The sequence below is a fragment of the Engystomops pustulosus genome, chromosome 8 (assembly GCF_040894005.1).
Source record: "Engystomops pustulosus chromosome 8, aEngPut4.maternal, whole genome shotgun sequence".
NCBI classification, from domain to species: Eukaryota; Metazoa; Chordata; class Amphibia; order Anura; family Leptodactylidae; genus Engystomops; species Engystomops pustulosus.
The window spans coordinates 14900744-14927855 of NC_092418.1; the positions used below are offsets into that span (position 1 = coordinate 14900744).

Consider the following 27112-nt stretch of genomic DNA (forward strand, 5'->3'; position numbering starts at 1 on the left):
GCCGGGGGTCATGACCGGCAGGGTGATGATGCTGGGAGACGGGAGTAAGGACCGGCAGGGTGATGATGCTGGGAGCCGGGGGTCAGGACCGGCAGGGTGATGATGCTGGGAGCAGGGGATCAGGACCGGCAGGGTGATGATGCTGGGAGCAGGGGATCAGGACCGGCAGGGTGATGATGCTGGGAGCCGGGAGTCAGGACCGGCAGGGTGATGATGCTGGGAGCCGGGGGTCATGACCGGCAGGGTGATGATGCTGGGAGACGGGAGTCAGGACCGGCAGGGTGATGATGCTGGGAGCCGGGAGTTAGGACCGGAAGGGTGATGATGCTGGGAGCCGGGAGTTAGGACCGGAAGGGTGATGATGCTGGGAGCCGGGAGTTAGGACCGGCAGGGTGATGATGCTGGGAGCCGGGAGTTAGGACCGGCAGGGTGATGATGCTGGGAGCCGGGAGTTAGGACCGGAAGGGTGATGATGCTGGGAGCCGGGAGTTAGGACCGGCAGGGTGATGATGCTGGGAGCCGGGAGTTAGGACCGGAAGGGTGATGATGCTGGGAGACGGGAGTCAGGACCGGCAGGGTGATGATGCTGGGAGCCGGGAGTTAGGACCGGAAGGGTGATGATGCTGGGAGCCGGGAGTTAGGACCGGAAGGGTGATGATGCTGGGAGCCGGGAGTTAGGACCGGCAGGGTGATGATGCTGGGAGCCGGGGGTCATGACCGGCAGGGTGATGATGCTGGGAGACGGGAGTCAGGACCGGCAGGGTGATGATGCTGGGAGCCGGGAGTTAGGACCGGAAGGGTGATGATGCTGGGAGCCGGGAGTTAGGACCGGAAGGGTGATGATGCTGGGAGCCGGGAGTTAGGACCGGCAGGGTGATGATGCTGGGAGCCGGGAGTTAGGACCGGAAGGGTGATGATGCTGGGAGCCGGGAGTTAGGACCGGCAGGGTGATGATGCTGGGAGCCGGGAGTTAGGACCGGCAGGGTGATGATGCTGGGAGCCGGGAGTTAGGACCGGCAGGGTGATGATGCTGGGAGCCGGGAGTTGGGACCGGCAGGATGATGATGCTGGGAGCCGGGAGTTGGGACCGGCAGGATGATGATGCTGGGAGCCGGGGGTCAGGACCGGCAGGGTGATGATGCTGGGAGCCGGGAGTTAGGACCGGAAGGGTGATGATGCTGGGAGCAGGGGATCAGGACCGGAAGGGTGATGATGCTGGGAGCCGGGAGTCAGGACCGGCAGGGTGATGATGCTGGGAGCCGGGAGTCAGGACCGGCAGGGTGATGATGCTGGGAGCCGGGAGTCAGGACTGGCAGGGTGATGATGCTGGGAGCCGGGGGTCAGGACCGGCAGGGTGATGATGCTGGGAGCCGGGAGTCAGGACCGGCAGGGGGATGATGCTGGGAGCCGGGGGTCAGGACCGGCAGGGTGATGATGCTGGGAGCCGGGAATCAGGACCGGCAGGGTGATGATGCTGGGAGCCGGGAGTCAGGACCGGCAGGGGGATGATGCTGGGAGCCGGGGGTCAGGACCGGCAGGGGGATGATGCTGGGAGCCGGGGGTCAGGACAGATGGGATCTGATGACTTCCTGCAGAGGGAGGGGCTCGGGGTCATTAGTGGGCGGTATACCCAGTGTTTATGGGCGTGGTCTCTTCAGAGCTGTCTAATGATACACGATTGTAACATTGTATCGGCGCCGCCCCCCCCCCCCCCCGGTGTAACCCCGCCTCCTCCAGGCCCCTGTCCTCCCCGGTGACGAGCAGCCGGGACATTGTACCGGATCCTCAGCGCTGTGCGGCCTGATCTGCGTGTCTGGACATGTGTGGAGCCCAGGAGGAAGGAGAGGAGGGGGGCTGCCTGCTGAGCTGATCCGCCATGGAGACCCCTGTCCTGCTGCTGCTCCTCTCTCTGGGGGTGCTATGCCCCCCGGCTACCAGCTCCTCTCAGGGTAAGTACACAACTGACCCAGCACATACCGGCCCCCCTCATCAGCAACTACCTGTGTCCAGGTCCTATGATGTGTAAGTTCATAGCCCTCCCATGACCCCCATCCTGTGCACCCCCTCCCCACAACATAACACAGTGTAATAATCATCTGCCCCCACCCTGGTGGTAAGTACATACCCTAACCGCATTATGCCCCCTCTCCAACCTGGCAACAACTCTCTGGTCCTGAAGGGGTTAAACATGCCGACTTCTGCATGACTTGGTATAAATAATAATGTCAGATTGTGACCCATGACCCCTTACACCCCCTGCATTTAGGATAAGTACCCCCTCCCTATTATAGTAGTCATCCCATGCCCCCACATCTGCCCGCTCCTAGCTCTCTGTGCCCTCACCAACCTGGCAGCTATGGGTGAAAATAAACAATTTGAGTTGTTTCAAAGTTTGGGGGAAGGCTTACACAATAATATGGGCACCCAGCTTTCTCAGAATTGGCACAGGTGGCACTCAGTGTCTGTGTATGGAAGCTGATGGCGTGTCATTGGCCATCCCTAGTGCCCGCTGCTGTGACAGGGCAGTGCCATTAGCCCAACATTAGACTGGGGGCATCTGTGCCCAATTCCTCATTGCCCATGGGCACAGTCGTCCTCCCTTTGCACCGCTGTTCGCTCTCGTGTGCCCGTCTGTGGCGCTGTTGCCCCGGGGCGTTGTTTATACTCCACTTCATCTGTTGATTACTGTACATTTCTGTAATTATCTGTGCCCTGCAGTCACCAGCTGTGCCAGGCAGAGCTCTTAAAGGGAAAGCGTCTCTATTTACCCCATCTTTCTGGTGTATTTGCTTTGCCACGTGCCCTGGCACCGATACCCGCTGTATCAGTTAGCAGTAAAGTCCCTGGACTGTGTGATAGGTGAGTGTACACATTAGTTGTGTTTCCCAATGTCTCTGTCACAAGGAGTGTATTATAAGACGGATGTGTCGCAACCAGGACATGTCAGTTTAACCGTAAATCCCTTTTGACTCATGACCCCTGTGACCCCAGGCAACCCTGTTCCTACATCGCTGTAACTCCTATGACATCTTTTCTAGAATCTAATATACCCTTAGGTGATTCAGTTGTGTAACATAGATGCTCTAACAACCAATCAGGTTGCTGCTTTCATCCACAAAATGGCCTCATAGTAGTAAGAGCTGGAATCTCTTTGGTTGTAATGGGTTAATAAGGTATAGAAATCAGTTTTGCGAAACTTTTATTTGTTGTCTGGATGCTGAGACCACAGCCAGTTAATGAGATGTGAATACGACTTTAATACTGACATCTGGTGCAACCCAGTTAAAGAAAACTTCTTAAAGGGATTTTCCATCATGTCGACCTTAACTACTGAGGTCAGAGTTCAAGGCAGGAGTTCCCCCTTCTTTGTCAGTCATGTATATTTAGAAGTTATAGGACCTTTGATTGTCCAGAATTGACTGTCCCTTTACATGGTGCAGTCGTCCCTTTAATTTATAGTACTGATATATGTACCAACCAATGAGTATTAACTTATAGCTTTTAAATTGCTGTGGCTTTGTACATCATTCGGGCATCAGTATCATTTGACGCATGAGACTTTTTAAAATTTTAAAGGGGAAGATCAGCTAAAATGTGGACTCTGGGTTGTCAACGTGACACTTCTGATTATCTCGCCATAGAACAATCAAACCTTTTGGGTAAATATACAGAAACCTCCCCCATTCGTTTTACATGGCTGACACCTGCCTTATGGTGGGCTATCCCTTTAAATCCGTGTTTGTGTGGCTGGCCTTGTACTTTGTGGAATTTTTTTATTGTCTTTGTAAATAAGCAGGAATCCGCCGGAAACCTGTTTTTTTTTCCTCTCGCAGAATGAATTGAGTATCTGTTACTGACTGTCTCCCCCGCCCGCCATTGTTTTATCAGTGACACCTAAGTGACGCACAGCAGGGTCATGCGGGTTGATGTACAGAATGATGGAGAGGTGGTGGGCGACATTCTCAGCCGGTGAAGTAAATGTAGGAGATCAATACCCATTCGTACAAAATGGCGGCCATTTTTCAGAAATGCAGGGTTTTTGTCATTTTTTTCGGCAGTTCGTGTAATTTTGACTAATCAGTACATGAAGCCTAGTGTGATGCGTAACCTGTTTTTCCTGACGTTTTAGGGCCTCGCATGAGAAAAATTCGCCGCCACATGTAAGGACAGGCAGGCGCCACACCTGACTGACTCCCTGTGGCGCAGCGGCCTTGGCGCAGTCAGGGTTAATCGCCTGACTATGTAAACACACTCACTATGCTATCTGCAGGTATACCGGCTGATAAGGCATCTTTATAGAGACCTTGGTACATTCGCTGTGCCCTATGCCAAGGGCGCGGACCAAGATGTAGAGATAATTTACTATATTCAAAGCGAACCTCCTAAAAGATCCTGACTTGTCCCTTTCTCATTGTTACGTGGCGTTAAATCCCTGTTCACATTAATATCTGTATATCCTTCCAGAACCTGTCGGTAGTAGTACAGCGTGAGGCATTGGGCCTAGAACTTTAAATAGTTTATATACACTGACGGCCATGTTGGATCCTGTCTTATTAGTTGGACATAGACTATTTCCAGGGATCTTTCATATGTGAAGGGCCCAGTACGTTGACAGATAGTGAAATCGGAGCCTGATCGCTGCTCATCGGGTTCCCACAGATAAATACGACTTTTGTCATCGCCCCCGCTCCAAAACAAACCCGTCCTACAGCTTCTTCTCCCCTGACTCAGCCGCCATTCCCTGCCCGCAGAGCTTCCATTGCAATAACTTCTTGTAAAATATTAATCATTAGATCCTGTAATTACACAGCTTTGTCTGCTTTAAATTAAAAAATGGCTGCCTTTAAAGCTTTCTCTGACCATCTCTAGTGTGCCATGTCCCTCAGTAATCATGTCTGCTGTTTATAGCTTATAATATTATAGATATTTTTTAGTATATTTGTTGGTAAGGCCTGTAGTTAATTTAGATCCACACAGAATCATCCATGGCAACACCACATCTGACATGTTATAAGTGAAGCCTCAGGCCTCAGTCTGATTAGTCTGTGAAATATAGACATATGTCGGCCATACTGTAATTTTGCTTCAGGACAGGACAGGAACTCGAATCCGGTTGCTTGTACGATGACCAAAACATTAAAAATGGCCGACATATTGTTTGTATTTCACAAATTTAACACGCTGTTCAAAAGCAGGCCGCAGCCTGAGACGCACAAGGTCTCCGTGGAGATACTACAGGCCTAACACTTCATAGGACTCTCTCTCTTGGGCCTTGGTTAAATTTAATAGAAACCGTGTTTAACGTGTATATTGTAGGACATTTCCTGCTATATACCCTGCCCATTCTCTCATGGTTTTTTTTCCTTGGAGAGATGAGTACTGTATACCCATGGCTGTTATATCTTCCTCCGACGTCACCCATCTTTACTCAAATCCTGTATGCCAAGGTGATCTAGTAATGTAGCTGTATAGCATAGGGCACCAAACCCTCTGAACCTGAGTCCAGTCATCCTTACACAGGGAACATCACCCAGCTTTCCCAGAAACACTGGAAATGAAAAGCCACAAGGATATTTCTTAGGGATATTCTACTTATAGGCAAGGCGGCCATGATGAAGGCTAAGCTCAGAGTAAGCTTCATTTACCATATTTTTCAGACTATAAGGTGCACCGGATTATAAGGCGCACCATCAATAAATGGCTGCTAAAATGTCTAGGTTCATATATAAGGTGCACCTGATTATAAGGATGAATGACCTGCAGGTGGCAGACGTGTGCACAGTTCAAGGTGTGTTGTCTGTAAGTACGGTTCATATATAAGGTGCACTGGATTATAAGGCGCACCTTTGATTTCTTAGAAAATCAAAAGATTTTTTGTGTGCCTTATAGTCTGAAAAATACGGTATTAATCGTCATGTCTGAGGGAAGACTTGTTTTAATGTTGCCACATTTTTCACCGCAGTTCACTGTAGTTTAACCACTAGGTGGCGCCGCTATTTTTGTAATGTTATATTTTTCTCTGTCTCTCCAGATCTCTCCTATGTGTCGGAGATGTTCTCGCAGAGTCCTCAGCGCCTGTCCTTCTTCAACTGGTACGGCAACGTGCGACTCTTCCAGTTTCAGGTGCCTGATGACGCCGTCCTGCTCCGGTGGCTCCTCCAGGCCTCGCGAGGTAAAGGAGACGGCTGCGAGGACGTGGAGATCACAGTGTAAGTCCCTCTGGTCCGGGAGGCTCTAGATTTGTCTTATAATTCGGATCCCCCCTTACCTAGATATTTTTTTGTGTTTTCCAGACACTTTCGTTACGGAGCCCCTCCGGTGGTTAACCCCTTGGGCTACAGCTTTGCCCCAAATACCAGCGTCCCTTTCTCCTTCACTCAGACAATGAGGTTTCGAAATACTATGCAAAGCAACTTATACCTAAACGTCAGTAATCCCACCCCGGGGGACTGGTTTGTAGCCGCGCATCTACCCAAAGACACTGAAAAAATTGAGATTCAGGTGAGTGCCGCCTGTGCTTTGGGTATGAGTTCTCCATTTTAAGATCTCTGCTTGATGGCAGTGGAGTGGGATGTTGCCATTTATAGAACGGGGCTAAAAAAAATCATTACATTTCACAGCTGAGGGTTTGTTACAAGCTCAAGTGTGATTCTGTGCCTTCTCTTTCATTTTAGGGCCTCACCAAATCCTGTACTTACGTCTTCCAGCCGGAACTGTTTGTTCTTCGAGAAGTGGACGTGCCAATTCTGCAAGCGAATGTGCCCATGCAGCAGGTTCTGGAGTCGATAAAGAACCCAGTCCGCTACAAGTAATTACCTTAAAGATAATGTGTGATGGATGAGGGCAATTGCAGAACTGTGGAGACAATTGCTTGCTCAGATCTCAGGGGAGCCTGTGTATCCAATCCCATCATGTGTGATACTGTCTGCACAGCTGTGTATCTAATCCCATCCTGTGTGATGCTGTCTGCTGAGCTGTGTATCTAATCCTATCCTGTGTCATACTGTCTGCTGAGCTGTGTATCTAATCCTATCCTGTGTGATACTGTCTGCTCAGCTGTGTATCTAATCCTATCCTGTGTGATACTGTCTGCTGAGCTGTGTATCTAATCCTATCCTGTGTGATACTGTCTGCTGAGCTGTGTATATAATCCTATCCTGTGTGATACTGTCTGCTGAGCTGTGTATCTAATCCCATCCTGTGTGATACTGTCTGCTCAGTTGTGTATCTAATCCTATCCTGTGTGATACTGTCTGCTGAGCTGTGTATCTATCTAATTCCATCCTGTGTGATACTGTCTGCTGAGCTGTGTATCTAATCCTATCCCATGTGATACTGTCTACTGAGCTATGTATCTAATTCTATCCTGTGTGATACTGTCTGCTTAGCTGTGTTTGTAATCCTAGCATGTATGATACAGTCTGCTGATTTGTGTATCTAATCCTATCCTGTGTGATACTGCCTTCTGAGCTGTGTATCCAATCCTAACATGTGTGATACTGTCTGCTGAGCCTTTGTATCTAATCCTATGCTGTGCAATACTATCTGTTGAGATGTGTATCTAAGCTTCCCATGTGTGATACTGGCTGGCTGCCCCCGTTCTGTGTACGCAGCCATCATGATGATGTATATTTGTCTCCTCAGACTCTTTGTCCCTGAATACACCCGGGAGCTGCAGATACAGCTGCTGCAGTGCTCCTCTAATGGCAGTGGATGCCCCCTGCTGGTGACTGTGGGCTCGGTCACCCGTCCTGACTCCAGTGCCCACCATGTGAACTGCAGCGTGGGGGGGTCCTGTGTGGTGGTCCTGCAGTCTCCGCCCTGGGAGAAGTGGCTGAATGTCCTAGTGGAGAAGCCGCAGTGGCTGAACAGCAGCGTGTCCTTCCAGCTGCTCTACAACGTCTCAGGTATTGTCCTCAGGGGTTTTGTGACGTTCCTTTAATTGTCTTGTATGTGAGTGGGTGGAGCTCTATATATATATCCCTGGTGGTCACCCAGCTTTCCCCTTTCTCCTTTCACAGTCTGTAAGCCGGGCAGTGTCGGATCCAGAACCTTTCTGTCCTTCCTGAACATGTTCTCCACCTCCAATAACTCCACCTTGTTAAGAGACGGCCAGCAGCCCTCCCCGACCACCACCCCGCTGCCCAGCGAGAGTCCCGCCTCCTGCATGCGCAAGTATCCGGTAATCCGCGAGGACCTGGACGTGGTATCGGTGCGCTTCCATCCTGTCACTACCCCCTCGGTGCCGGTGGTTGCCCAGCTCCCCATCGTGGTCCTTCTCGATCTGAACTCAGAAATGGACAGTGGTGGGATCCTGGTGGTCTCCTTACAGTTTAATAAGGTGAATATTTATAGGGGTCCTAGTGTGAACCCCCTCTCAGGAGTAGTGTCCTAGATGAACCACTGAAGGTCAATGTCCCTGTTCAGACAATAGGATCTGACAATAGGATCGGACAATAGGATCTGACAATAGGATCGGACAATAGGATCGGACAATAGGATCTGACAATAGGATCTGACAATAGGATCTGACAATAGGATCGGACAATAGGATCGGACAATAGGATCGGACAATAGGATCTGACAATAGGATGATTCCATGATTCCAGAGCTGTTGGACCGTGTCATGTGACCTCTCACAGATCTTATGAATGACTCACAGAGGGGAGGGGCTTACCGTTCAAATTTTTGGGGACTTTTTCAAGAGGGTCGTGTACCTTTAATTATGTATTTTTAAGGCATCTGTTAAGGAGAATGAATAAAACCCTAATTATGATAAATTTTTACCTTCTCAGACAGGGGCGACCAGCCTAAACAGCACGGTGGTGGCGTGCCTGAGCCCAGCCGCTCCTGTCCTATCCCTGGACCTAAGACAGAATTGCACTACAGGTGATCTAACCTCTATGAATTATCACTTTCTGCAATATCCAACCACCCTTAAAGGGAATGTCTCAGTTGGTGTGACCTTATAACCAGTGTTGGGTATTCTCAAAGGAGAGATGTGTAATCAGACCTTTGTATATGTTGTTAGTAGCAGCAGGACTGTGATATATGGATTTATATTCCAGGATTAAACTGCAGGCATGTACTCACACTGTCCGGAGAGTTTGTTACAATGGGGCTCAATTACTAAGGGTCCGAACGCTGCACTTTCGTCGGGTTCCCGAATATTTCCATTTTACGCCGAATTGCCCCGGGATTTTGACGCTTGTGATCAGATTTTGGCGCATCGGGTTGCACGCGACATAAATCCGGGGACGTGGCCGCCGGACAACCCGACGGATTCGGACAAACTGCGGAATTTAAAAAAGGTTTTGTGTCGCAAGATCAAGCACTCACGTGCACCAGGAAGAAGAAGGTGAACTCCGCCGGACCTCGGCGCAGCAGCGACACAGGAAGGAACTCTGACGCACGATCTTAGTGAATCGCACCGGACACGAATCCACGTCGGACAACGAACCACAGGATCGCGATGCGACCGGGAAAGTGAATCTGCCCCAATGTATCAGTTTGGCATTCAGGCTGAATAGCATACAAGAGGATTGTTTAGATCAGATACAATTGTAACAAACCATCAGCTATGAGACGTATTAAGTTTGAATGACTATTAGGTGCTACCTCACGGAGAGGGGGCACTGATGTGATGATTGGTTACTCATCCAACATATCATTTATCATCTTTTCCATTGCTTTTACAGCTTTTTCACAGGGATATTCCTTCAATCTGTCTGAGGAAACAAAAAGTGGCACTCACAACATCCCCTACCCCGTAACTGATAGGTGGTACCTCTCTATGCAAATCATCTGCCCAGATAATGACAGGTAAGTACTGGGGGGGGGGGGGGGGGCAGTATTAAAGTAGTTATATTCCTGTACATAGGGGGCAGTATTATAGTAGTTATATTCCTGTACATAGGGGGCAGTATTATAGTAGTTATATTCCTGTACATAGGGGGCAGTATTATAGTAGTTATATTCTTGTACATAGGGGGCAGTATTATAGTAGTTCTATTCTTGTACATAGAGGGCAGTATTAGTTATATTCTTGTGTATAGGGGGCAGTATTATAGTAGTTATATTCTTGTACATAGGGGGCAGTATTATAGTAGTTATATTCTTGTACATAGGGGGCAGTATTATAGTAGTTATATTCTTGTACATAGGGGGCAGTATTATAGTAGTTATATTCTTGTACATAGGGGGCAGTATTATAGTAGTTATATTCTTGTACAAAGGGGGCAGTATTATAGTAGTTATATTCTTGTACATAGGGGGCAGTATTATAGTAGTTATATTCCTGTACATAGGGGGCAGTATTATAGTAGTTATATTCTTGTACATAGGGGCAGTATTATAGTAGATATATTCTTGTACATAGGGGGCAGTATTATAGTAGTTATATTCTTGTACATAGGGGGCAGTATTATAGTAGTTATATTCCTGTACATAGGGGGCAGTATTATAGTAGTTATATTCTTGTACATAGGGGCAGTATTATAGTAGATATATTCTTGTACATAGGGGGCAGTATTATAGTAGTTATATTCTTGTACATAGGGGGCAGTACTATAGTAGTTATATTCTTGTACATAGGGGGCAGTATTATAGTAGTTATATTCCTGTACATAGGCGGCAGTATTATAGTAGTTATATTCTTGTACATAGGGGCAGTATTATAGTAGTTATATTCTTGTACACAGGAGGCAGTATTATAGTAGTTATATTCCTGTACACAGGAGGCAGTATTATAGTAGTTATATTCTTGTACATAGGGGGCAGTATTATAGTAGTTATATTCTTGTACATAGGGGGCAGTATTATAGTAGTTATATACCTGTACATAGGGGGCAGTATTATAGTAGTTATATTCCTGTACATATGGGTCAGTATTATAGTAGTTATATTCTTGTACATAGGGGGAAGTATTATAGTAGTTATATTCTTGTACACAGGGGGCAGTATTATAGTAGTTATATTCGTGTACATAGGGGGCAGTATTATAGTAGTTATATTCTTGTACATAGGGGGCAGTATTATAGTAGTATTCTTGTACATAGGGGGCAGTATTATAGTAGTATTCTTGTACATAGGGGGCAGTATTATAGTAGTTATATTCTTGTACATAGGGGGCAGTATTATAGTAGTTATATTCTTGTACACAGGGTAGTATTATAGTAGTTATATTCCTGTACATAGGGGGCAGTATTATAGTAGTTATATTCTTGTACATAGGGGGCAGTATTATAGTAGTTATATTCCTGTACATAGGGGGCAGTATTATAGTAGTTATATTCTTGTACATAGGGGCAGTATTATAGTAGATATATTCTTGTACATAGGGGGCAGTATTATAGTAGTTATATTCTTGTACATAGGGGGCAGTACTATAGTAGTTATATTCTTGTACATAGGGGGCAGTATTATAGTAGTTATATTCCTGTACATAGGCGGCAGTATTATAGTAGTTATATTCTTGTACATAGGGGCAGTATTATAGTAGTTATATTCTTGTACACAGGAGGCAGTATTATAGTAGTTATATTCCTGTACACAGGAGGCAGTATTATAGTAGTTATATTCTTGTACATAGGGGGCAGTATTATAGTAGTTATATTCTTGTACATAGGGGGCAGTATTATAGTAGTTATATACCTGTACATAGGGGGCAGTATTATAGTAGTTATATTCCTGTACATATGGGTCAGTATTATAGTAGTTATATTCTTGTACATAGGGGGCAGTATTATAGTAGTTATATTCTTGTACATAGGGGGCAGTATTATAGTAGTTATATTCTTGTACATAGGGGGCAGTATTATAGTAGTTATATTCTTGTACATAGGGGGCAGTATTATAGTAGTTATATTCTTGTACAAAGGGGGCAGTATTATAGTAGTTATATTCTTGTACATAGGGGGCAGTATTATAGTAGTTATATTCCTGTACATAGGGGGCAGTATTATAGTAGTTATATTCCTGTACATATGGGTCAGTATTATAGTAGTTATATTCTTGTACATAGGGGGCAGTATTATAGTAGTTATATTCTTGTACATAGGGGGCAGTATTATAGTAGTTATATTCTTGTACATAGGGGGCAGTATTATAGTAGTTATATTCTTGTACAAAGGGGGCAGTATTATAGTAGTTATATTCTTGTACATAGGGGGCAGTATTATAGTAGTTATATTCCTGTACATAGGGGGCAGTATTATAGTAGTTATATTCTTGTACATAGGGGCAGTATTATAGTAGATATATTCTTGTACATAGGGGGCAGTATTATAGTAGTTATATTCTTGTACATAGGGGGCAGTATTATAGTAGTTATATTCCTGTACATAGGGGGCAGTATTATAGTAGTTATATTCTTGTACATAGGGGCAGTATTATAGTAGATATATTCTTGTACATAGGGGGCAGTATTATAGTAGTTATATTCTTGTACATAGGGGGCAGTATTATAGTAGTTATATTCCTGTACATAGGGGGCAGTATTATAGTAGTTATATTCTTGTACATAGGGGCAGTATTATAGTAGATATATTCTTGTACATAGGGAGCAGTATTATAGTAGTTATATTCTTGTACATAGGGGGCAGTACTATAGTAGTTATATTCTTGTACATAGGGGGCAGTATTATAGTAGTTATATTCCTGTACATAGGCGGCAGTATTATAGTAGTTATATTCTTGTACATAGGGGCAGTATTATAGTAGTTATATTCTTGTACACAGGAGGCAGTATTATAGTAGTTATATTCCTGTACACAGGAGGCAGTATTATAGTAGTTATATTCTTGTACATAGGGGGCAGTATTATAGTAGTTATATTCTTGTACATAGGGGGCAGTATTATAGTAGTTATATACCTGTACATAGGGGGCAGTATTATAGTAGTTATATTCCTGTACATATGGGTCAGTATTATAGTAGTTATATTCTTGTACATAGGGGGAAGTATTATAGTAGTTATATTCTTGTACACAGGGGGCAGTATTATAGTAGTTATATTCTTGTACACAGGGTAGTATTATAGTAGTTATATTCCTGTACATAGGGGGCAGTATTATAGTAGTTATATTCTTGTACATAGGGGGCAGTATTATAGTAGTTATATTCCTGTACATAGGGGGCAGTATTATAGTAGTTATATTCTTGTACATAGGGGCAGTATTATAGTAGATATATTCTTGTACATAGTGGGCAGTATTATAGTAGTTATATTCTTGTACATAGGGGGCAGTATTATAGTAGTTATATTCTTGTACATAGGGGGCAGTATTATAGTAGTTATATTCCTGTACATAGGCGGCAGTATTATAGTAGTTATATTCTTGTACATAGGGGCAGTATTATAGTAGTTATATTCTTGTACACAGGAGGCAGTATTATAGTAGTTATATTCCTGTACACAGGAGGCAGTATTATAGTAGTTATATTCCTGTACACAGGAGGCAGTATTATAGTAGTTATATTCTTGTACATAGGGGGCAGTATTATTGTAGTTATATTCTTGTACATAGGGGGCAGTATTATAGTAGTTATATACCTGTACATAGGGGGCAGTATTATAGTAGTTATATTCCTGTACATATGGGTCAGTATTATAGTAGTTATATTCTTGTACATAGGGGGAAGTATTATAGTAGTTATATTCTTGTACACAGGGGGCAGTATTATAGTAGTTATATTCTTGTACATAGGGGGCAGTATTATAGTAGTTATATTCTTGTACATAGGGGGCAGTATTATAGTAGTTATATTCTTGTACATAGGGGGCAGTATTATAGTAGTTATATTCTTGTACACAGGGTAGTATTATAGTAGTTATATTCCTGTACATAGGGGGCAGTATTATAGTAGTTATATTCTTGTACATAGGGGGCAGTATTATAGTAGTTATATTCCTGTACATAGGGGGCAGTATTATAGTAGTTATATTCTTGTACATAGGGGCAGTATTATAGTAGATATATTCTTGTACATAGGGGGCAGTATTATAGTAGTTATATTCTTGTACATAGGGGGCAGTACTATAGTAGTTATATTCTTGTACATAGGGGGCAGTATTATAGTAGTTATATTCCTGTACATAGGCGGCAGTATTATAGTAGTTATATTCTTGTACATAGGGGCAGTATTATAGTAGTTATATTCTTGTACACAGGAGGCAGTATTATAGTAGTTATATTCCTGTACACAGGAGGCAGTATTATAGTAGTTATATTCTTGTACATAGGGGGCAGTATTATAGTAGTTATATTCTTGTACATAGGGGGCAGTATTATAGTAGTTATATACCTGTACATAGGGGGCAGTATTATAGTAGTTATATTCCTGTACATATGGGTCAGTTATATAGTAGTTATATTCTTGTACATAGGGGGCAGTATTATAGTAGTTATATTCTTGTACATAGGGGGCAGTATTATAGTAGTTATATTCTTGTACATAGGGGGCAGTATTATAGTAGTTATATTCTTGTACAAAGGGGGCAGTATTATAGTAGTTATATTCTTGTACATAGGGGGCAGTATTATAGTAGTTATATTCCTGTACATAGGGGGCAGTATTATAGTAGTTATATTCTTGTACATAGGGGCAGTATTATAGTAGATATATTCTTGTACATAGGGGGCAGTATTATAGTAGTTATATTCTTGTACATAGGGGGCAGTATTATAGTAGTTATATTCCTTTACATAGGGGGCAGTATTATAGTAGTTATATTCTTGTACATAGGGGCAGTATTATAGTAGATATATTCTTGTACATAGGGGGCAGTATTATAGTAGTTATATTCTTGTACATAGGGGGCAGTATTATAGTAGTTATATTCCTGTACATAGGGGGCAGTATTATAGTAGTTATATTCTTGTACATAGGGGCAGTATTATAGTAGATATATTCTTGTACATAGGGAGCAGTATTATAGTAGTTATATTCTTGTACATAGGGGGCAGTACTATAGTAGTTATATTCTTGTACATAGGGGGCAGTATTATAGTAGTTATATTCCTGTACATAGGCGGCAGTATTATAGTAGTTATATTCTTGTACATAGGGGCAGTATTATAGTAGTTATATTCTTGTACATAGGGGCAGTATTATAGTAGTTATATTCTTGTACACAGGAGGCAGTATTATAGTAGTTATATTCCTGTACACAGGAGGCAGTATTATAGTAGTTATATTCTTGTACATAGGGGGCAGTATTATAGTAGTTATATTCTTGTACATAGGGGGCAGTATTATAGTAGTTATATACCTGTACATAGGGGGCAGTATTATAGTAGTTATATTCCTGTACATATGGGTCAGTATTATAGTAGTTATATTCTTGTACATAGGGGGAAGTATTATAGTAGTTATATTCTTGTACACAGGGGGCAGTATTATAGTAGTTATATTCTTGTACATAGGGGGCAGTATTATAGTAGTTATATTCTTGTACATAGGGGGCAGTATTATAGTAGTTATATTCTTGTACATAGGGGGCAGTATTATAGTAGTATTCTTGTACATAGGGGGCAGTATTATAGTAGTATTCTTGTACATAGGGGGCAGTATTATAGTAGTTATATTCTTGTACATAGGGGGCAGTATTATAGTAGTTATATTCTTGTACACAGGGTAGTATTATAGTAGTTATATTCTTGTACATAGGGGGCAGTATTATAGTAGTTATATTCTTGTACATAGGGGGCAGTATTATAGTAGTTATATTCTTGTACATAGGGGGCAGTATTATAGTAGTTATATTCTTGTACATAGGGGGCAGTATTATAGTAGTATTCTTGTACATAGGGGGCAGTATTATAGTAGTATTCTTGTACATAGGGGGCAGTATTATAGTAGTTATATTCTTGTACATAGGGGGCAGTATTATAGTAGTTATATTCTTGTACACAGGGTAGTATTATAGTAGTTATATTCTTGTACATAGGGGGCAGTATTATAGTAGTTATATTCCTGTACATAGGGGGCAGTATTATAGTAGTTATATTCTTGTACATAGGGGCAGTATTATAGTAGATATATTCTTGTACATAGGGGGCAGTATTATAGTAGTTATATTCTTGTACATAGGGGGCAGTACTATAGTAGTTATATTCTTGTACATAGGGGGCAGTATTATAGTAGTTATATTCCTGTACATAGGCGGCAGTATTATAGTAGTTATATTCTTGTACATAGGGGCAGTATTATAGTAGTTATATTCTTGTACACAGGAGGCAGTATTATAGTAGTTATATTCCTGTACACAGGAGGCAGTATTATAGTAGTTATATTCTTGTACATAGGGGGCAGTATTATAGTAGTTATATTCTTGTACATAGGGGGCAGTATTATAGTAGTTATATACCTGTACATAGGGGGCAGTATTATAGTAGTTATATTCCTGTACATATGGGTCAGTATTATAGTAGTTATATTCTTGTACATAGGGGGAAGTATTATAGTAGTTATATTCTTGTACACAGGGGGCAGTATTATAGTAGTTATATTCTTGTACATAGGGGGCAGTATTATAGTAGTTATATTCTTGTACATAGGGGGCAGTATTATAGTAGTATTCTTGTACATAGGGGGCAGTATTATAGTAGTTATATTCTTGTACATAGGGGGCAGTATTATAGTAGTTATATTCTTGTACACAGGGTAGTATTATAGTAGTTATATTCCTGTACATAGGGGGCAGTATTATAGTAGTTATATTCTTGTACATAGGGGGCAGTATTATAGCAGTTATATTCCTGTACATAGGGGGCAGTATTATAGTAGTTATATTCTTGTGCATAGGGGGCAGTTTTATAGTAGTTATATTCCTGTACATAGGGGGCAGTATTATAGTACTTATATTCTTGTGCATAGGGGGCAGTATTATAGTAGTTATATTCCTGTATATAGGGGGCAGTATTATGGTAGTTATATTCTTGTACATAGGGGGCAGTATTATAGTAGTTATATTCTTGTACATAGGGGACAGTATTATAGTAGTTATATTCTTGTACTTAGGGGGCAGTATTATAGTAGTTATATTCTTGTACATAGGGGCAGTATTATAGTAGTTATATTCTTGTACATAGGGGGCAGTATATTCTTGTACATAGGGGCCAGTATTATAGTAGTTATATTCTTGTACATAGGGGGCAGTATTATAGTAGTTATATTCTTGTACATAGGGGGCAGTATTATAGTAGTTATATTCCTGTACATAGGGGGCTGTATTATAGTAGTTATATTCTTGTACATAGGGGGCTGTATTATAGTAGTTATATTCTTGTACATAGGGGGCAGTATTATAGTAGTTATATTCTTGTACATAGTGGGCAGTATTATAGTAGTTATATTCTTGTACATAGGGGCAGTATTATAGTAGTTATAGTCCTCTGTAGTGTGCAGGCGTTATTCACCCTATATACCTACCCCATGGGGCTGTTGACACTGTCCTGTGTTGTTCCTCATTGTGTACATATTATTTGATCCCGTAAGACGTGTCGGTGTATTATGCGGTATTATTACATTGCTGTTTGTTTATCTGCACTATGAAAAGAACTTTCAATTGTATTCCCTGCAGAGTTGTTGAGCTGGGAATGTGCTGCCAACCCTGCGCTCAGTAAACAATTGTCTCCCTCGGAGCATTTTTTAAACCTTATAACAATAATGTCCATGTTGTTTTAAAGGCAATGGGGCACATTTACTTACCCGGCCCATTCGCGATCCAGCGGCGCGTTCTCTGCACAGGATTCGGGTCCGGCTGGGATTTAAGATGGTAGTTCCTCCGCCGTCCACCAGGTGGCGCTGCTGCGCCGAAAATAATCTTAACGCCCCGGAATGCACCATCCCATAGAAGGTGAAGGTGAGCGCTCCCCAAGCAACACATTTTCGGTTTTTAAATGCGGCGGTTTTTCCGAATACGTCGGGTTTTCGTTCGGCCACACCCCCCCGATTTCTGTCGCGCGCATGCCGGCCCCGATGCGCCACAATCCGATCGCGTGCGCCAAAAACCCGGGGCAATTCATGTACAAGCGGCGCAAATCGGAAATATTCGGGTAACACGTCGGGAAAACGCGAATCGGGCCGTTAGTAAATGACCCCCAATGTGTCAGTATTCTGCTCTCCCATATCAGTACCCACATGTTAATAGCTTTAAGAGTATCTCTGGTGTGACTGCTCGGTAATGGTAACTGGCTGCAGCTGTGACTGCTCGGTAATGGTAACTGGCTGCAGCTGTGACTGCTCGGTAATGGTAACTGGCTGCAGCTGTGGCTGCTCAGTAATGGTAACTGGCTGCAGCTGTGACTGCTCAGTAATGGTAACTGGCTGCAGCAGTGACTGCTCTGTAATGGTAACTGGCTGCAGCAGTGACTGCTCGGTAATGGTAACTAGCTGCAGCTGTGACTGCTCGGTAATGGTAACTGGCTGCAGCTGTGGCTGCTTTGTAATGGTAACTGGCTGCAGCTGTGACTGCTCAGTAATGGTAACTGGCTGCAGCTGTGACTGCTCAGTAATGGTAACTGGCTGCAGCAGTGACTGCTCTGTAATGGTAACTGGCTGCAGCAGTGACTGCTCGGTAATGGTAACTAGCTGCAGCAGTGACTGCTCTGTAATGGTAACTGGCTGCAGCAGTGACTGCTCGGTAATGGTGACTCGGTACAGCTGTGACTGCTCGGTAATGGTGACTCGGTACAGCTGTGACTGCTCGGTAATAGTAACTGGCTGCAGCTGTGATTGTTCCGTAATGGTAACTGGCAGCAGCAGAGACTGCTCTGTAATGGTAACTAGTTGCAGCAGTGACTGCTCTGTAATGGTAACTAGCTGCAGCAGTGACTGCTCTGTAATGGTAACTAGCTGCAGCTGTGACTGTTCGGTAATGGTGATTGGCTGCAGCTGTGACTGCTCGGTAATGGTAACTAGCTGCAGCAGTGACTGCTCTGTAATGGTAACTAGCTGCAGCTGTGACTGCTCGGTAATGGTAACTAGCTGCAGCTGTGACTGCTCGGTAATGGTAACTGGCTGCAGCTGTGGCTGCTCAGTAATGGTAACTGGCTGCAGCAGTGACTGCTCAGTAATGGTAACTGGCTGCAGCTGTGACTGCTCAGTAATGGTAACTGGCTGCAGCAGTGACTGCTCTGTAATGGTAACTGGCTGCAGCAGTGACTGCTCGGTAATGGTGACTCGGTACAGCTGTGACTGCTCGGTAATAGTAACTGGCTGCAGCTGTGATTGTTCCGTAATGGTAACTGGCAGCAGCAGAGACTGCTCTGTAATGGTAACTAGTTGCAGCAGTGACTGCTCTGTAATGGTAACTAGCTGCAGCAGTGACTGCTCTGTAATGGTAACTAGCTGCAGCTGTGACTGTTCGGTAATGGTGATTGGCTGCAGCTGTGACTGCTCGGTAATGGTAACTAGCTGCAGCAGTGACTGCTCTGTAATGGTAACTAGCTGCAGCTGTGACTGCTCGGTAATGGTAACTAGCTGCAGCTGTGACTGCTCGGTAATGGTAACTGGCTGCAGCTGTGGCTGCTTTGTAATGGTAACTGGCTGCAGCTGTGACTGCTCAGTAATGGTAACTGGCTGCAGCTGTGACTGCTCAGTAATGGTAACTGGCTGCAGCAGTGACTGCTCTGTAATGGTAACTGGCTGCAGCAGTGACTGCTCGGTAATGGTGACTCGGTACAGCTGTGACTGCTCGGTAATAGTAACTGGCTGCAGCTGTGATTGTTCCGTAATGGTAACTGGCAGCAGCAGAGACTGCTCTGTAATGGTAACTAGTTGCAGCAGTGACTGCTCTGTAATGGTAACTAGCTGCAGCAGTGACTGCTCTGTAATGGTAACTAGCTGCAGCTGTGACTGTTCGGTAATGGTGATTGGCTGCAGCTGTGACTGCTCGGTAATGGTAACTAGCTGCAGCAGTGACTGCTCTGTAATGGTAACTAGCTGCAGCTGTGACTGCTCGGTAATGGTAACTAGCTGCAGCTGTGACTGCTCGGTAATGGTAACTGGCTGCAGCTGTGGCTGCTTTGTAATGGTAACTGGCTGCAGCTGTGACTGCTCAGTAATGGTAACTGGCTGCAGCTGTGACTGCTCAGTAATGGTAACTGGCTGCAGCAGTGACTGCTCTGTAATGGTAACTGGCTGCAGCAGTGACTGCTCGGTAATGGTGACTCGGTACAGCTGTGACTGCTCGGTAATAGTAACTGGCTGCAGCTGTGATTGTTCCGTAATGGTAACTGGCAGCAGCAGAGACTGCTCTGTAATGGTAACTAGTTGCAGCAGTGACTGCTCTGTAATGGTAACTAGCTGCAGCAGTGACTGCTCTGTAATGGTAACTAGCTGCAGCTGTGACTGTTCGGTAATGGTGATTGGCTGCAGCTGTGACTGCTCGGTAATGGTAACTAGCTGCAGCAGTGACTGCTCTGTAATGGTAACTAGCTGCAGCTGTGACTGCTCGGTAATGGTAACTAGCTGCAGCTGTGACTGTTCGGTAATGGTGATTGGCTGCAGCTGTGACTGCTCGGTAATGGTAACTAGCTGCAGCAGTGACTGCTCGGTAATGGTAACTAGCTGCAGCAGTGACTGCTCAGTAATGGTAACTGGCTGCAGCAGTGACTGCTCGGTAATGGTAACTAGCTGCAGCAGTGACTGCTTTGTAATGGTAACTGGCTGCAGCAGTGACTGCTCGGTAATGGTGACTCGGTACAGCTGTGACTGTTCGGTAATGGTGATTGGCTGCAGCTGTGACTGCTCGGTAATGGTAACTAGCTGCAGCAGTGACTGCTCGGTAATGGTAACTAGCTGCAGCAGTGACTGCTCAGTAATGGTAACTGGCTGCAGCAGTGACTGCTCGGTAATGGTAACTAGCTGCAGCAGTGACTGCTTTGTAATGGTAACTGGCTGCAGCAGTGACTGCTCGGTAATGGTGACTCGGTACAGCTGTGACTGCTCGGTAATGGTGACTGGAAGGAGCTGTGACTGCTCGGTAATGGTGACTGGAAGGAGCTGTGACTGCTCGGTAATGGTAACTGGCTGCAGCTGTGGCTGCTCGGTAATGGTAACTGGAAGGAGCAGTGACTGCTCGGTAATGGTGACTGGCTGCAGCTGTGACTGCTCGGTAATGGTAACTAGCTGCGGCTGTGACTGCTCGGTAATGGTAACTGGCTGCAGCTGTGACTGCTCGGTAATGGTAACTGGAAGGAGCTGTGACTGCTCGGTAATGGTAACTGGCTGCAGCTGTGACTGCTCGGTAATGGTGACTGGCTGCAGCAGTGACTGCTCGGTAATGGTAACTGGAAGGAGCTGTGACTGCTCGGTAATGGTGACTGGCTGCAGCTGTGACTGCTCGGTAATGGTGACTCGGTACAGCTGTGACTGCTCGGTAATGGTGACTGGCTGCAGCAGTGACTGCTCGGTAATGGTGACTGGGTGCAGCAGTGACTGCTCGGTAATGGTAACTAGCTGCAGCAGTGACTGCTCGGTAATGGTAACTGGCTGCAGCTGTGGCTGCTCGGTAATGGTGACTGGCTGCAGCTGTGACTGCTCGGTAATGGTGACTGGCTGCAGCTGTGACTGCTCGGTAATGGTAACTGGCTGCAGCAGTCACTGCTCGGTAATGGTAACTGGCTGCAGCAGTGACTGCTCGGTAATGGTGACTCGGTACAGCAGTGACTGCTCGGTAATGGTGACTGGCTGCAGCTGTGACTGCTCGGTAATGGTGACTGGCTGCAGCAGTGACTGCTCGGTAATGGTAACTGGAAGGAGCTGTGACTGCTCGGTAATGGTAACTGGAAGGAGCTGTGGCTGCTCGGTAATGGTGACTGGCTGCAGCTGTGACTGCTCGGTAATGGTAACTGGCTGCGGCTGTGACTGCTCGGTAATGGTGACTCGGTACAGCTGTGACTGCTCGGTAATGGTGACTGGCTGCAGCAGTGACTGCTCGGTAATGGTGACTGGGTGCAGCAGTGACTGCTCGGTAATGGTAACTAGCTGCAGCAGTGACTGCTCGGTAATGGTAACTGGCTGCAGCTGTGGCTGCTCGGTAATGGTGACTGGCTGCAGCTGTGACTGCTCGGTAATGGTGACTGGCTGCAGCTGTGACTGCTCGGTAATGGTAACTGGCTGCAGCAGTCACTGCTCGGTAATGGTAACTGGCTGCAGCAGTGACTGCTCGGTAATGGTGACTCGGTACAGCAGTGACTGCTCGGTAATGGTGACTGGCTGCAGCTGTGACTGCTCGGTAATGGTAACTAGCTGCAGCAGTGACTGCTCGGTAATGGTAACTGGCTGCAGCAGTGACTGCTCGGTAATGGTGACTGGCTGCAGCAGTGACTGCTCGGTAATGGTAACTGGCTGCAGCAGTGACTGCTCGGTAATGGTGACTGGCTGCAGCTGTGACTGCTCGGTAATGGTAACTAGCTGCAGCAGTGACTGCTCGGTAATGGTAACTGGCTGCAGCAGTGACTGCTCGGTAATGGTGACTGGCTGCAGCTGTGACTTCTCAGTCTGTGCTAAAGTCTCCATATACAATGTGAATCTCCCTTTTTTTCAGCACGTGTCAGCAGCAGACGTCCAGGGTGATCGTAACGGCCTACCTGAGCCCCTGCCTGGAGGACTGTGGACCGTACGGGGAGTGCAGGCTGCTGCGGAGGAACGGATACCTGTACGCTGCCTGCAGCTGCAAAGCAGGTGGGAAGGGATAACATTAAATATTAACCAAACCTTAAAAATCCTTAAAATGATGCCTTTAAAAAGAAAAATAAATTATCCCAGCATGCACCTCCTTCGCACTGGTGTGATTGTCACACTGTATACTCCCTGTCCCGCAGCCATGACACCTACCTGAGATATGCACGCTATACACGGCCGACCTTTACACCGCAGGTTTACGTCAGATTTTATAGCTTAAAGGCGATGGTGACCTCTAAAGGCTGGAAAATGTTACATTCTAAAATTACACAATGTACGGAATGTGCCAGAGGATGAAATCAAAGAGCAAATGTTCCCAAATTACTTATGTTCTCATTGACGTCTCCAGTCCTCACTTGTAGAACCACAAGTACCAGGATAAATCACTAATAGATAGTCATTATGTATATACTGGCCAATAGGGGGAGACAGAGGCTGGGGCATGGAGTGTAACATGTACACATCTGGTTATGGGTCCTTGTATACCTCGGGCAGTCCCATCAATCTGATTTCTCATGTTTCTCTGCCAGGCTGGGCCGGCTGGAGCTGCACAGATGACCGGAACGCGCTGTCAGTGGGGCAGCAACTAACCGCCACGTTACTCCTGACCCTCAGCAATCTGATGTTTGTGCCCACGATATTCGTTGCTATTTATCATCTGTATTTTGTTGAGGCTGCTGTGTACACATACACTATGTTTTTCTCAACGGTAAGTACATGGGGGATGGTTTTTCTGGGTTTTCTCATGGCTGACGCTGCTCCTGAGGGTTCCCTGGTGGGTGACGGCGCTCCCGAGGGTTCCCTGGTGGGCGACGGCGCTCCCGAGGGTTCCCTGGTGGGCGACGGCGCTCCCGAGGGTTCCCTGGTGGGCGACGGCGCTCCCGAGGGTTCCCTGGTGGGCGACGGCGCTCCCGAGGGTTCCCTGGTGGGTGACGGCGCTCCCGAGGGTTCCCTGGTGGGTGACGGCGCTCCCGAGGGTTCCCTGGTGGGTGACGGCGCTCCCGAGGGTTCCCTGGTGGGTGACGGCGCTCCCGAGGGTTCCCTGGTGGGTGACGGCGCTCCCGAGGGTTCCCTGGTGGGTGACGGCGCTCCCGAGGGTTCCCTGGTGGGTGACGGCGCTCCCGAGGGTTCCCTGGTGGGTGACGGCGCTCCCGAGGGTTCCCTGGTGGGTGACGGCGCTCCCGAGGGTTCCCTGGTGGGTGACGGCGCTCCCGAGGGTTCCCTGGTGGGTGACGGCGCTCCCGAGGGTTCCCTGGTGGGTGACGGCGCTCCCGAGGGTTCCCTGGTGGGTGGCGGCGCTCCCGAGGGTTCCCTGGTGGGTGGCGGCGCTCCCGAGAGTTCCCTGGTGGGTCGCGGCGCTCCCGAGAGTTCCCTGGTGGGTCGCGGCTCTCCCAGCTTTATTTTTGTCAAGCGATTTACCAGCATCCTTTGCTCTTGCAGTTCTATCACGCCTGTGACCAGCCGGGGGTGACGGTCATGTGCATCATGGACTATGACACCCTGCAGTTCTGTGACTTCTTTGGTTCTGTCGTTGCTATCTGGGTCACCATACTGTGTATGGCCCGGCTCAGAAAATTCATCAAATACGTAAGTGACAAATCCTGACGTCCTCCATGGATAACCTTCTAGATATATTCCGTAATATTAATCTTTGATGTTTTCCTTCCTCTCTCAGGTCCTCTTCATGCTGGGGACGTTGGTTATAGCAATGTCCATGCAGCTGGACCGCAGGGGGATCTGGAACATGCTGGGCCCCTGTCTGTTTGCTTTAATACTCCTGGTGATCGCTTGGGTAAATATCATTATGTTCTCCACAAAAACTTTTTTTTTTAGAATTATTCCCGGCAGAAGAAAATGTTACGTTATGTCCAATTACAGACGTGATACAGTGTCCGATATACCGATGCTTCAGCACAACAAAACTTTAATGGCGCTCTTTCACGTTATAGTTTAAAAAGTAAAACATAAAAATATAAAAGTTGCATTACAAGATGGGTGTCTACAAAAACAAGCTATTAAAATAATCGAGGGAGACGCGTTTCACCTGCGCCTCTGACGACAACTTTGGTCCGGGCTCGGAACGCTCCTCCCTCGAGTATTTTCTCCGAGTGTACGTCAGGTGATGGGAGGAGAGTCATGTGAATGCTACTCCCATCCATGTTCCTCTTTAGCCAATCAGTGCAAGTGAAGCGGGTCACATGACATGTCACATGACATAACACCCTATCATTGATTCCAGCTTGATTTGCCATGAAAGAAATTTCTCAAATATTAATCCCCTAGTGATGTTTACACAATAAAGTTAATTGTTAACATCTTACTTTACAGTTTTATTGCTGTTTTAGCTCCTATCACTAATGGTCAGTGTAATATTTCAGAGTGTGTGCAGGGACTCTCTAATTCAGAAACTTCATGATCCCTCGAGTGCTGTGAGATGCTGTGTGCTGACAATGTGCTTAGATTATCAGGGTACAGGGTTGAGATGAGACAGATCAGAGATGACGAGATCCATGAGATGGAGAAACACACAATGACTCTCTCAGCTCTGCTAACTTGCCTAGAGTTAAAACACACAGTCAGCTCTGCTATATGCCTCCCTCCCCTGGATAAAGACCTTATCTGTTATCTTATCTGATCTTATGTGTAGCTTGTGGAGTAAGTCTCTGCACACTGCTGCTGGCCAGCAGGAAGTGCCTGTGTCTGCTGGTCTTGTGATGCAGGGGGGGGGGGGTGCAGGAGGCAGAGAGCACTGTAGACAAGAGAAGCTATTCATGAGAAGAATCTGACCATAGTCAAAAGATTTCCGGTCATATCCATGGGCAACCAAAATTGTGTACACCAGGACTGATGGACAGGTTGGACGTTAGCTGTGAAATGCTGGATTTTTGTTAATAACATAATTTAATGTTGCGCTTTTGAAAGGTTTATAATTTAGAAAAAAATTATCTTTTAAAAAAATATATGTATTCTAGGGCCATCATGTGCCCCTTATAGCTCTTACTTGGTATAGGAGGAGGGATATTTCGTTTTGGCAGGTTTTATGGTTTGAACTACTGTATGGATTTGCATTTTTAAACATTTTTTTTCTAAAAAAATTCAAAATGTTCTTTTTCAGACAACAAGGGGAGTGAGACGTCGTCGATGTTACCCTCCCAGCTGGCAGCGCTGGGTCTTTTTCCTGCTACCCGGAGTAGCCTTGGCTTTGACCGCCATTTCCGTTTACGTCTTCGCAGAAACCAACGCCAACTACTACTACACTCACAGCCTGTGGCACGTCATGGTGGCCGCCAGCGTAGCATTTCTCCTACCGCCCCGCGAAAGAAGTAAGAAATCGTGGGAGTGGTCTCATCTGATTGACTGCGGGTATAAAATCTGCCAAGAAGACCGCGAGGAGCTGTACGTGGTCACATGATCCTTCCATCCGGGGGAGAGAAATCCCGGAGCCGCCACTTTACATTTTGGTGCTTTCGCACTGTATTCACTCTCATTGTAGAAGAACAGGGAATTTTTACTAATATTTTTTATTTAATTTGTACGATATCGGGGAAACGGCCGCGAACTGAAAAATCAGCCATCTATTTATTATTTACCTCCATGAGGGATTCACGCTGCAAAAAGTTCCGATTTTTCCAGATCGTTTGAAGAATTCCATTGGTGCTAGAAGTCTCCGGGGAATTTTTCAGTCGACCGGCCCTGTCATTTTTTTTTTCTTTCTCTTGTTGTTGTTTCCATCGCCTCCTTCATGACTCAATGATTCAAGTTGCACTGCAGCAAATGCAATTTTTAGAACCAAAAATATTTTTTCAAAAATGTTTGGGATTTTTTCTTTTTGTCTGCCGCATGACTCCATGCCTTAACTATATATATTATATCTTCAACGAATGTGTGAACAATCACTATGGAATCGCATGACATGTGACCGGGAATCCGCCTTGAAGGTGGAAAGCAATAATTAGTATGGTAATTAGGGGGCGGGACATTGTCTCCGTCTTCTTTCTTAGGGGCGTTTTGATTGGTGGCCATTGATTTATATGGCAGGGACTTTTTGCCCCCTTCCTTAACTTAAACAAATGTTTCAAATATGAAGATTTGTGGGATAAAAGTTTAGTAGGGGCCACTGGGGCCACAGTAAAAAAAAAATCTTTAGGGTCATTAAGTTCTGCTCTGTAGCCTGCAGTTTAAAGGGGGTTTCCAGGCTAAATAAGTTATTAATATGGGGTTGTGTTGTCCCTTTAATATGAACAGGGCGGGGCCAGACTTGTGTTATGTAGAGACATCTGTGGGTATGGAAAGGTCATTTAAAGGGTTGACCTGGAAAATCCCTTTAAAATTCAATGTCTGTTAAAGTAGGGAAGGGGAAACTAGCTGCTTCTCCTGTCACCGATGTCACCGTAGAAATTAAAATTATATAATTTTCAAA

The 27112-nt window shown here is 45.5% G+C and overlaps 1 protein-coding gene across 1 annotated transcript; it reads left to right on the forward strand.

Moving 5' to 3' along the window:
* The first annotated feature begins 1713 nt into the window (after nucleotides 1–1713).
* Nucleotides 1714–27112, forward strand: PGAP6 (post-GPI attachment to proteins 6). The gene is made up of 13 exons (XM_072119818.1): nucleotides 1714–1949; nucleotides 6032–6209; nucleotides 6294–6501; nucleotides 6675–6808; nucleotides 7645–7907; nucleotides 8022–8341; nucleotides 8796–8889; nucleotides 9699–9822; nucleotides 22556–22692; nucleotides 23223–23401; nucleotides 24133–24279; nucleotides 24368–24484; nucleotides 25808–27112. The coding sequence occupies exons 1-13, from the start codon at nucleotides 1877–1879 to the stop codon at nucleotides 26102–26104; spliced, it is 2271 nt and encodes a 756-aa protein (XP_071975919.1). The 5' UTR covers nucleotides 1714–1876; the 3' UTR covers nucleotides 26105–27112.

Excerpts from the sequence above, each read along its gene's own strand:
- PGAP6 (XM_072119818.1), top strand. The coding sequence starts at position 1,877 with ATGGAGACCCCTGTCCTGCTGCTGCTCCTCTCTCTGGGGGTGCTATGC. Across the intron at positions 7,908-8,021 it reads GCTGCTCTACAACGTCTCAG|TCTGTAAGCCGGGCAGTGTC; the intron begins GTATTGTCCTCA and ends CTCCTTTCACAG. Across the intron at positions 8,342-8,795 it reads TCTCCTTACAGTTTAATAAG|ACAGGGGCGACCAGCCTAAA; the intron begins GTGAATATTTAT and ends TTACCTTCTCAG.